The sequence below is a fragment of the Vicugna pacos genome, chromosome 8 (genome assembly GCF_048564905.1).
Source record: "Vicugna pacos chromosome 8, VicPac4, whole genome shotgun sequence".
Classification (NCBI taxonomy): Eukaryota; Metazoa; Chordata; class Mammalia; order Artiodactyla; family Camelidae; genus Vicugna; species Vicugna pacos.
The window spans coordinates 43,873,772-43,886,776 of NC_132994.1; the positions used below are offsets into that span (position 1 = coordinate 43,873,772).

The following is a 13,005-nucleotide window of genomic DNA, read 5'->3' on the forward strand; positions in this document are numbered from 1 at the left end:
AAAGAAATACAGCTAGTAAGCCAAAGAATATAAAACAATACTAAGAAATGGTCAATTAACCCAAAATAAGGCAAAAATTAGGGGAAAGGGACAATGAATAGGGAGGACAAACAGAAAACAAATAGAAAAATGGCTGATTTAAGCCCAAACACAATCAATAATCACACAAATAATGTACAAATGGACTAAACACTCTCAATTAAAAAGCAGTTGGTTAAGATTGGCTAGAAGATCCAACTGTATCTTTTCTAAAAGAAACTCACTTAAACACAAAGACACTACTGGTTAAAAGTTAAAAAAAAAAAAAGGAAAAATACATACCAAGCTAGAGCAGTATCAGACAAAGGAGATCGAAGAATTTTACTAGGGGTAAGGAAGCCACTTCATAATGAAAAGGGGACATACGTGGAGATATGGAATATTCGGGGAGGAGACATACAATCCTAAATATTTCTGCATTTTAAAAAGAACTTCAAAATGCATCAAGAAAAAATTAACAAAACTGAAAGCATAACAAACAAATCTATACTTATGTTCCCTCCTTAACTGAAATAGCAAAACAAAAATCAACAACTATACAGAAAACTTGAACATCATTATCAATCAACTGTGCCTAACTGATCTTTAGGAAATACTGCATCTAACCAAGCAGAGTAAAAATTATTTTCAAAAGCACACAGAACACTTAACCAAAGGAGACCATATTCTGGGCCATAAAACAAATCTCAAATCTCAATAAATATAAAATGATTCAAATCATACATGTATTCTTGGCCCATAAGGGAAATAAATTCTGATCAGTAATAGAAAGATATCTCCAGAAACTAAGTAATGTAGTAATTAAACTCCAGGCAGAAGATATCAAAAAAGAAATTAAACAGAATGAAAATAACATATCACATTTTTGGGATGCACCTAAAGCAGTGTTCAAAGGAAACCTACAGCACTAAGTGGCTATATTAGAGAAGAATAAACATATCAAACCAATGATTAGAGCTTCTACTTTATTAAGTGAGTAAATTAGAACCAAAACAGGCAGACTAAAGGAAATCATAAAGATAAATCAATTAAGTAAAAAACAGAAAAAATGTCACTGAAGATGATTTTAGAAGACCATTACAATTTAGAAACCTACAGTCAGACTGATCAGGATAAAAAACAGCAAGAAAGTTAACACACAAATCATCAGTACATTTTTCTATTTGTTTTCTGCCTGTCCTACCTGAACTGTAACTGAAGAATTGCTGGAGGCTCACTGTGGACAAGTCTAAGAGTTTAAAACTCCAGAAAAAGCCAGTTATAAAAGGGCCCCCACAATTTTGTGAACTTTTCCTCTAGGAGTTTAACCAGATTCTCACAGTAAACGAGAGAAAAATTCCCTCATGCTTCTTGCAGCAGAGGGGAAAAGTAACCATTTAAAAATATGCTAGAACACTCTGTTCTTAACACCTGGCCTCAGGAAAAACCAGTTAAATAGAGCCTAGCCTACTGGGGTATTATCAGAAGATAAATAACCTAGGGGAAGAGAAATACTCAACTCCAGCCTATTCCAGCCATCTTCTCCCACCTAAGGGTGGGGGAGAAAAAAAACGGAAGCATTTGTGAAGTTCACAGTCCATAGGCACAAGATTACTAAAATACTAAGACCTAATTAAAGAATGACGGAATGTTTCTCCTTCCCCCTCATCTCACCATGACATGATCAAAAGTCTAGTTATAGCAGTTCCTTTCACCTGGTTCATCATGTCCAGCTATTAGGAAAAAAAGCTACAGGCATAACAAAAGGCAAAAATAATAATTTGAAGAGACAGAGCAAGCATCAAAACCAGACATGGCAGGGGTGCTGCACTTAGCAAACCAAAACCAAAAACCAACCAATAATTAAGAGTTCTAACGGATAAAATAGCATGCAAGAAGCAGAGAGATGGAAATCCTAGGAAAGAACCAAAGAGAACAGCTAGAAATAAAAGGCACTGTAACAGAAATAAAGAATGCAGACATGGCTGAGGGAATAATTTATGAGCCTGAGGTTATCTCACCAGTAATTGAAAAGCTGATAGAGTAAAGACTGATACTCTGTTCAACAGAATATCCAAGACCTGCAAGAAAACTACAAAAGGTATAATATAATGGAAATACCAGAAGGGCAAAAAAGAGAAAAAGGAACAGAAGAAATATTTGGGGAAAAAAAACCCAGAATTTTCCCAAAGTAACATCAGACATTTATACCCCCCCAAAAACCCCAAACTACCAACAACAAGAAAACCTCTATAATTAGTATATCACTTTCAAACTACTGAAAATCAAAAATAAGGAAAAAAATCCTGAAAGAAGCCAAAGGAAAAAACACCTTACCTACACAGAAACAAGGGTAAGAATTACATTCAAGTTCTCCTCAGAAAGCATGCAAGCAAGAACAGTAAAGTGAAATATTTAAAAGTGTGAGGAAAAAACACACCAACCTAGAGTACTATACACTGAGAATTATCCCTCAAAAGCGAAGGAGAAATACTTTTGCAAAAAAAATTGATTGAATTTCTTGACAAACTGTAGACCAGCCTTGCAAAAGAATGTTGAGAGTTCTTCAGAGATGAGGAAAATAATATAGGCCAGAGATTCTACTCTACACAAAAAAAAAAGAGCATCGAGAAAGGAATAAGCAGAGGTAAAAAATAACCTTTTTCTTCTTAGTTGAACTAACATGTTTGTTCAAAATAACAACAGCAAGTGATTTCAATAATGTATGCATACAAATATGTTAAGTCTATATACATATACTTGTGTACACATATGTATGTTTGTGAAATGAATGACAGTAACGTAGGACAGGAGAAAGGAATTAGAATTGTTTTGCTATTATGAAGTATTCACTCTAGCCGTAAAGTGGTACAGCATTATACCAAAGTGTGTAGTGTACGAGTATATTGTTATTTCAAAGTGGATTTGTTGTAAATATACACTGCAAATTCTAGGATGCTATAGATTAAGTATTTGTCACCTCAAAATTCGTATGTTGAAAATCTAATGCAGAACGTGATGATGTTAGGAGGTACAGCCTTTAGGAGGAATTAAATCCAAAGGGTAGAGCCCTCATGAGTGGAATTAGTGCTGTCATAAAAGAGGCCCTAGAGAGATCCTCAATCCTACTACCATGTGAGGACACAGCAAGAAGTTGGCCAACTGCAACCTGGAAGAGGGCATTCACCAGACACAGAAGATAACCATGTAGGCACTACCAGCCTCTTAAACTGTGAGAAGTAAACTTCTGTTGTTTATATGTCACTCAGTCTGTGGTATTTTGTTACAGCAGTCCAAATGGACTAAGAAATAGGGCAACAATGCAAAAATAAATAAAAACTTTAAAAGGTAAAAAAATATAACTGATATACTAAGAAAGGAGAGAAAATGGAATTATATACAATGCTCAATTAAAACCAGATACACATACACACACAAAGAAACAGGAAGAACAGGGAAACAAATAGAAAACAGTAACAAATATAAATATTAACTCAAATTGATCAATAATCACGTTGAAGATCAAAGCTCTAAATGCATTAATTAAAAAATACTGTCATAGTGGGTCAAAAAACAAGATCCAATTATGTTGCCTAAAAGAAACCCACTTTAAATACAAAGACATCTGCAGAATAAAGCTAAATGGATGGAGAAAAATCACCAGGCTAACACTAAATGAAAGCAGCAGCTATATTAATTTCAGACAGAGTAGACCTGTGAATAAGTTATCCAAGACAGAGAAGTGCACTACATAATGATAAAGAGGTCAACTCTCCAAGAAGACATAACAATTCTTAATATGTATTCAGCTAACAATAGGGGATCAAACTATGCAAGACAAAAACTGATTAAATTGCAAAGAGAAACAGAGGAATTCACTATCAGTTACAGACTTCAACATCCCTCTCAAAAATGGACAGAGCAAGAAGAAAATCAGTAAGGACACAGGTGAACTCAGTAACACCAATCAAATGGATAACTGACATCTACAGACTACTTTATCCAATAACTACAGAATACACATTCCTCTCAAGATCACATGGAACATTCATCAAGATCACATTCTTGACAATAAAACACACTTTAACAAACTTACAAGAGTAGAAATCATACACTGCTGCTCTTAGACTACAATGAAATTAACTAGAAATCAATAACAAAGAAAAACTGGAAAATCCCCAAATACTGAGAGATTAATCAACATATTTTTCTAAATAAACATAGGTCAAAAGAAAGGTCAAGAGAAATTTAAAAAATTTTTGAACTAATTGAAAGTAAACAATTTATTGAAATTTGTGGGATGCAGTGAAAGCAGTTTGAGGGAAATTTACAGCATTAAATTAAATGCATTTACCAAAAAAGAAGATAGAAAATCAATTATCTAACCTTCCATCTTAGGGAAACAAGAAAAAGAAAAGCAAATTAAATCTGAAGCAAACAAAAGAAATAAGAACTAGAGCAGAAAGCAATGCAATTAAAAACAGGAAATTAATAGAGAAAAATCAATGAAACCAAAAGCTGGCTCTTTGAAAAGATCAATAAAATCGATAATCCCCTAGCTAAGCTAATTAAGAAAAAAAGAACACAGACTACTAATATTAGAAATGAAAGAGGGGATGTCACTAAAGGTCCAATGGACATTAAAAGAATATAGGAATACTATGAACAACTCTATGCCTACAAATTTTACAACCTAGGTAAATGGACCAATTCCTTGAAAGACACAAGCTGCCAAAACTCATACAAGAAACAGTCAATCTGAATAAGCCTATATCTATAAAAGAAATTTAGTCAGTCATTAATTGCCTTCCAAAACAGAAAGCGCCAGGCCCAGATAAGTTCACTGGTGCATACTACTAAAAATTTAAGGAACAAATTGTATCAACTCTCTACAATCTCTTTCAGAGAACAGAAAGAGAGGAAATACTTCCTAACTCATTCTATGAGATTAGCGTTACTCTAATAACAAAACCAACAAACGCATTACAAGAAAATAAAACTACAGATTAGTATCTCTCATGAATAGAGGCATAAATCTTCAACAAAATATTAGCAAATCAAATCCAACAATATATAAAAAGAATTACACACCACAACCAAGTGGGATTTATCCTAGAAATGCAAGACTGGTTCAACATTTGAAAATCAATTAATGTAATCCATCATATCAAGAGGATAAAAAAGGAAAAATCTATGATCACATCAACAGATGTAGAAAATGCATTTGAAAACTGAGCAGTGACTCATGACAAAAACCCTCAATACTAGAATAGAGGAGAACTTCCTCAATTTCAAAAAGAATATCATCAAAACACCTTCAGCTAACATATCCTTAATGATGAGAAACTGGAGGCTTTCCAATTAAAAATCAGGCAAAGATGTTCCTCTCACTACTCTTTTTCAACATTTTACTGGAAGATCTAGAATGCAGTAAGACAAGAAAAAGAAATAAAAGATAAACACACTGGAAGGAAGAAATAAAATTGTCTTCATTCACTAATGACATTATCTAGGCAGAAAATGCAAAAGGATTAACAAAAAAACTCCTGGAACTAATAAGTGATTATTTTAAGGTTGTAGAATACAAGGTGAATGTACAAAAGTCAATCATTTTCCCTACACAACAGCAATGAAAAAGTGGAATTTGAAATAATACTATTTACATTAGCATCCAAAAACACAAAACAGTATAAATCTAATAAAGTACATACAAGATTGATATCAAGAATACCGCATAACTCTGATGAGCAAAATAAAAGTACTACACAAATGGACAGATATTCCATGTTCATGAATTAGGAAGACTCAATACCATCAAGATGTCAGTTCCTCAAACTTGATCTATAGACTCAATGCAATCCCAATCAAAATCCCAGCAAGTTACTGTGTGGATAGTGACAAATTAACTCTAAAGTTTGTATGAAGAGACAAAAGACCCAGAATAGCCAACACAATACTGATGGAGAAAAACAAAAGTTGAAGGATTGACACTACCCAATTTCAAGACACTATATAACTACAACAGTAATCAAGACAGTGCGGTATGGCAAAAGAACAAACAGATCAGTGGAATAAAATAGCACAGAAATAGATCCACATAACTAGAAAAGACACAGAGGAAACTTATTAAATGAACATTACTAACTAAAAGAAACCAATCTGAAAAGGCCACATGCTGTATGATTCTAGGTGTATGACATTCTGGAAAAGATAAAACTATGAAGACAGCAAAAAGACCAGGAGTTGGAAGTGGGTGGAGGAATGAACAGGTTAAGGCACAGGGAGGATTTTTAGGGCAGTGGAACTATTCTGTATGCTACTATAATCATGGATATATGTCATTATACATATGTCTAAACCCACAGAATGTCCAACACCAAGCAAGAGTGAACCCCAGTGTAAACTATAGACTTTGGGTGACTATGATGTGTTAATGTAGGTTCATTAATTGTAACAAATGCACAACTCCGGAGGGGAATGTTGGCAATGTGGGAGGTCATCCATGTGTGGCGGCAGGGGATATATGGGAAATCCCTGTATCTTCCTCTCAATTTTTCTGTGAAGCTAAAACTGTTTAAAAAAAAAAAAAAAGTCTTCAAGTATACAAAAGGATAATACATTGTGACCAAGTAGGGTTTAACTAGGGGAAAGCAAGGCTGGTTAAGCTTTTGAAAATCAATCAAATTGATTCATCACATTAACAGACTAAAGAAAAACCATTATGGTCATCTTAACAAATACAGAAAAATCATTTGAAAAAAATTCAATACCCATTATAAAAGAAACTACAAAACTCAGCAAATGAGAAACAGAATATCCCTGACTTTAAAAAAAGGCACTTACAAAAAAAATCTATAGCTGTCACTAATACTTCCTGGTAAAAATCTGAATGATTTCCCTTAAGACCCAAAACAAGGCCAAGGATATCTGTTCTCATCACTTGTATTCCGACTTCACTCTGGAGTTCCTAGCCAATATAACAAGGCAAGAAAAAGAAAGAAAAGGTATATATTTTGAAAAGGAAAAAAAAAAACTGCTTTCTTTCACACATAAAACTGCCTTAAATGAAAAATTCCAAAGAACTTACAAAAAATGCTACCAGAACTACAAGTGAGTTTAATAAGGTCACAGGACACAAGATCCATAAATATGTTATCAATTATACTTCTGCATACTAGCAACAAATAATTGAAAATTGAAATTAAACAGAAACAAGTATAAATCTAACAAAATACACACTAGATCCCAAATGATTTAAATTAGAAAATCACTAATGAAAGAAATCAAAGATCTAAATAAACAGCAAGATAAACTGGGCTCATGAATTGGAAGACTCAATATTGTTAAGAAACCAATTCTTTCCAAATTAATCTATAAATTCAACCCAATTCCAATCATAATTCCAGCAGGAGTTTGGTAAGAAGAAACTAGCTGCTTCTCAAACTTTTATGGGAAGGTAAAAGAACTAGAATAGCCAAAAGAATTTTAAAAAACAAAAGAGTTGGAAGACTCATACCTGATTTCAAGACTAACTTTAAAGTTACAGTAATCAAAATAGGATATTTGAGGCAAAAGTACGGACACATAAATAAATCGAACAGAGTTCAGACATAGATTCACACAAACATGGTAAAGAGGTTTTTGACAAAAATTCCAAAGCAAATCAATACAGAAAGAACAACCACTTCTACTCTTTGAAAGACATCATTAAGAGAATGAAAAAGCAAGTTACACACTTGAAGAAAATAATTGCTGGTGAGAAAGAAAACTGGTACAACAGCCATCTTGGAAATCAGTTTGGCAATTTCTTGTAAGTCAAATACACATTTACCATATGAGTTACCGATCTCACTGCTAGGTATTTAGGTAAACAAAATAAGAAGTTATAGTCACAGAAAAAAATCTTTATGGGAATGCTTACTGCTACTTTATCACCAAAATCTGGAAATGCCCCTCAACTGGTGAATGGCTAGGTAAGTACATCCAAGAAATGGAATACTATGCAACAATAAAAAGGAAGAAACTACTAATACACACCCTAATATGAATAAATCTCAAATTAATTATACTAAAAGCAGCCAGACTCAAAAGGCTATATATGCTGTATGATTCCATTTATATGACATTCTGGAAAAGCAAGCTCTGGAAACAGAAAAAACAGAGACTGTCCAGGATGGAGACAGCATAATTTTTAAGGTGACAAATATTCTGTAGTGGTTACACAACTACATGATTTGTCAAAACTCACAGGGCCATGTAACTACAAAGCATGAATTTTACATAAATTATATCAACTAAAAAATTAACAGAAAAATTTCATGGAAGGAAAACAAAAACAATGTAACATGAAAGTAACTCATACCCTTAAGAGAGAATCCTCAAAATAAATGAAACAAAAAAGGACATTCAAATATAAAATACAATAAGAATTTCCTTAGATGAAGAAATAAATCTGTATTTTCAAAGAATACTATAATCCAGAATAAAATAAGTGATAAAAGACTTAAAAGTATAACAGACTTGATTAACTAATTTCAAAGATAAGTAAAACTCTTCTGATACTCAGGTAGAAGAAACAAATCAATTGAGTATGAGATGTGCTAGAAGTGGATGGCTACCAAGGCAGGTAAAACAGAACATAATCCATAGAAATAAATACAAAGTTCTGAAGGAAATGAGTATACTATTATGCCAGTCTACAATGTCTCTCAAGAATGCAAGAGGAATTCTTAAATATGAAAAAGTTCAGAGATTTCATCATTCATGAATCTTTTTTGAAAAATCTATTAAGCAACCAAATTTGGTCAATTATGAGATGACATAATTTAAAAAAAAACTGGGAGAAGGAAGAAATGGTGAAAAGGAATGCTTTGAGTTTGAATCCATGTTAAGTACAGAACAGTGCTTTTCAAACTATTATCCATGAGAATCACCAGGAGAGCATATTAAAACAAAATGCTAGGCCCTAGTCAGTGTTTCCAGTAAGTCTCCTATTGTGCTGATTCTACTGGATCCAGAACACTTCAAGAATGACTGATTTAGTTCTAAGATTAAAAACCTTTGGGAATTATGGTTATAAAACAAAATGGCCACATATAAAAATAATACAAAGGGATTCTGGTTAAAGACGGCAAACTGAATATATGAATTTACTTTAGAAACACCAATAAAGTGAAAAATAAAAGGATTTTTAAAAGAACGAATAAACTTAGGTCAAAGCAGGAGAATAATTTGGAAGGTACAAAGTAACATCTGATTTAACAGGTCAAGAAAGTTGAATCATGAGCCATCAAAGAAAGAAGTTAAGAAACAATAAAATTTGTACAGAATACCCAAATCTATCAGGAATTGGTGGCACCTGGTGCTTCTGTAAGTGAGGCTGAATGTAGGGGGAAAACAGGATGATTGGTTGAACGTCTTTTTAAAGAGCAGTTAAGACTCCTAGATTTTAATGCATTTCTTGAACTGGCCAAGTAAGGAGGATGAGGTACTACAGACATTTTGGGACAAATTCTGTTGTTGAGGGCTATCCTGTAAACTGTAAAATATTCAGCAGTATCCTTAGCCTCTTCCCACTAGATGCTATTAGCACCCCTTACCCCAAGTTGTGACAATGAAAAATGTCTGCAGACAATGGCAAATGTCCCCTGGAGGCAAAACAATGCCCAGCTGAGGACCACTGCTTCATAGAAACATCTCCTTGAAATATTTTCAGGAACCTCACCTGATGAAGAAATGTTTACTTAACATTCAACAATTCCTTTACTTTTATTTCTCTTTCGTTAGATTCAGAAAAAAAAATAACTTAATGTTTTATTTAAAAACACATGTTTAGCAATACTACTATCCCTTAAAACAGTATTTTTGCCTATTCATTCATCCATTTGTATAAATGCACTGAGAAAGAAGGAATGTTACTGGTGGTGGAATATTTTTTTGATGACATTTTCATTTTGTACTCTGCACTGCTTGACTATACATAGCAACTATGAATCATTTCTTTAAAAAAAAAAGCCATTGTACCAAAAGAATAAAAATCTAGCAGAGGCTGCACAAAATAAGCAGTAAGGAATCACTAGCTCTTTCTTCTCACTTACTTAACTACATTACGTATCTTGGGCAAAATATGATAGTTATTGCATGCAAAGCCTAGCGATTCAAAAAAAATCAATTCTATTAACTGACAGCATTTTAAGATTGGGGTAGGGAAATGCACTTAAGTAGGCATAAATTGCTGGTAATGTAGTTACAGGATTACGCGGAAGATCCAGATGTTTACAATAATGCTTAAAGTAATCACCAATCAACTAGATAGCCATGCATAAACCAAGGCTCATGATCAATCTAATCCTAGTCCATTTAACAGAAAGAAAAAAAAACCCACACACAAGATGAAACAGAAAATTTAACTCCAATCTCTACATAGTAGTGTTTACTTGTAATTTTTCTTCTTGTACGTCTTTCAGAGTTCACTTTCTACAGTTTTATAGAAAAGAAAAAGCCTTTTACAAAGTTGATTAAGTCTAAAGGAACCTGAGCAAAACAAGGAGGTCTGTTTTAATTCTGGCTTAACTGATCTAATTTAATGACGTGATATTTTGAACATTTGAATAAATTTTAAATTTGTCAAAACCTCTTAAGTAAATGAGCATACGGACTGTTATGAATGTAGAAGAAATGGTTTGTAAAATACGAGGCATATTCCCTTTTAATTGCTATCGAACTGCACTAAAATTGAACAATTCAGGAATAAAGAGACTGAGGCATCAAGAAAGAAAGGGAAAAAGACCAGAATTGCACACTATAGAACCAATTCCTAGACTGGCCACCATAATCTAGAACCATGATGAGCACCTTTAGCCACGTAGCCTCTCTATCAGAGATCTAATTACTAAAAATTAGAAAATTGCCTCCATTACTATCTTTCCAATATACTTTGATATTAACAGTGACTAAAAGGCTTTGTTAATTTTATCACCAACATATTTTTTTTTTTTTTTAGTCAGTAAAGGTTGAGAACTAAGTTGTAAAAATATGATCAGGAATATAATTTTTCCCATATTGTTCACTAAAACTATTTTCTTCCTGATTTAAAACACAGACATATTTTTAAAGAGCCCTAAAAACTTGAATTAGTCCTTGAGGCAAAAAAATTGATCATCACTGATTTAGAAATTGAAAACAAAATGGAAAACATGTATTTCTCCTTTTAAATCTTTACTACACACAAAGAACATGCCCACTTGCTAACAGGAATCTGACTTTACAAATCGAATTACACATCTCCCCACCCCCCAAGAAATTTAGACAATTTTATAGTAATCATTTACTACTTCGTAATACATTTTATTACACTAAATATGCCTCTTATGTATAAAACAGTTAATAGATTCAAATGGAGTCTCTTTCTCACACCCAACTGCAAGAGAAAAATGTAACATAATCAAGACAATGACCTGGGTTGGAGTAACAGCCTCCAGGTACTGTTTTATTAAAATTTAACACAGTTCAAGTCACACGAAGAATTTTCTGAAAAGAGGCAAAGTACGTAAAAAATAAAAATGCTAGCTAATGTATATAATGGAGTTATTTGGAAAGTCAAACAGTAATTGTTGTAAGTGTAATTTAGAAATCATGGATTAAAGAAATGATTCGAACCCAAATACATCGCCCCAAATCACAAATACCTGTATTAACTGTAAAGTCAATTTTTGTCTACTAGACGGCGTATATCAATCTCAAGTTTATTTTGTACTACCTCAATCAAGAAACCTTGCCACTATTATGAAGAATGGTTTCACTCTGACAACGCTATCTAATCAATTTCAACGTACACCTAATTAAACCTGAGATGTCAAATAACACCAGGATCTTTAAGTCAAAAAAAAAAAAAGGTATTTAATACCACAGAACTGACCAGTTTTTTCAGTTACATCAATTATTACTTGAGATTATTGTGTACAGTAATTTTCTGATACCATGAAGGTCGAGGACTAAGTCGCAGAGCTGACTATTTAAAAAGGACATAATTGCATCAATATTACTGCCAAGCTGCCCCAAATATCCGGCACTTAACTGTAGTCTGCGCGACAGAACAAAGAGGCCGGTAGGCCTCCAGGGATGATAGTGCTGCAGTCTGAGGTCGTTAGGGGAAGAGAGTAGAAGAGATGGGATTCCCCAAAGAAAGGGACCTAAGGCCTTTGTAGAGATTGCCTAGGCAGACCTAAGAAAAAGACAAAAAGCGGCCTGGAAGAGTAGGGAGAAGCTTCCCCAGAAGACGGGTGGGGGAAAGACTACCAGCTCCCTCCTCCAATTCTTCTGGGGGGGTGGATCATCTTCCCAAGAGCACTGCTCCCCATGGCCACCCCTGTCAGCTCTTCCAAAGACTAGGCCCTGAAGCTAAGTCGGGAGTGATCAGCGGAGAAAACGGGGAAGGAAGGCACTCCCCGTTGGGTGGGGTAACACGGTCCCCCCGGGCCTCACCCAGCCCCGCGCGGTGCCTTTCTCTTCCGTCTCTCACGCTAGCAGCCCGAACGCTGCTAAAATCACCTTACCCAGCTCGCCATGGAGCACAGCCCCAGGACGCTCCCCATCTCCACAACGTCGCAGGAGCAGCCGAAGCCAACAAGATGGAGACACCGCCTGTCTCGCCTTTCCCCGCTTATTTACTAACTACGAGCCACTTCCGGCGCATAGCCCACCCCACCCCTCGTCTTTGCGTCACTTCCTTTGCGGCCTGGGTGGGGTGGGGTGGGGTGGGAGAGGGAGTGTAGCGTGGTGAGGTTGCGCAAGCGCGGTTCTGAGACCGCCCCCTCCCCCAGGCCCAGGCACTCTCCTTTCGATCTCTTGTAAGCCAGCTGGAGGAAGCATCTTGCGTTTCCACTTCGGCGTGTTTTTATTCCTCACTTGCATTTCAGTTTGTTCCTGCATCCCACTGTCTAGGACAAGTTTTATTATAATATTTCTACTCATTTGGGTGCTTCCTGT

At 34.8% G+C, this 13,005-nt stretch overlaps 1 protein-coding gene across 1 annotated transcript in view; it reads right to left on the bottom strand.

The window, feature by feature from the left end:
* Positions 1-12,718, bottom strand: part of SERINC1 (serine incorporator 1) — a 31,046-nt gene extending 18,328 nt beyond the window's left edge. The window contains exon 1 of the mRNA XM_006200109.4: positions 12,573-12,718. Coding sequence (XP_006200171.1) covers positions 12,573-12,611 — 39 coding nt within the window. The 5' untranslated portion in view covers positions 12,612-12,718. The remainder of the gene's footprint in view (positions 1-12,572) is intronic.
* Between the last annotated feature and the right edge of the window lie 287 nt (positions 12,719-13,005).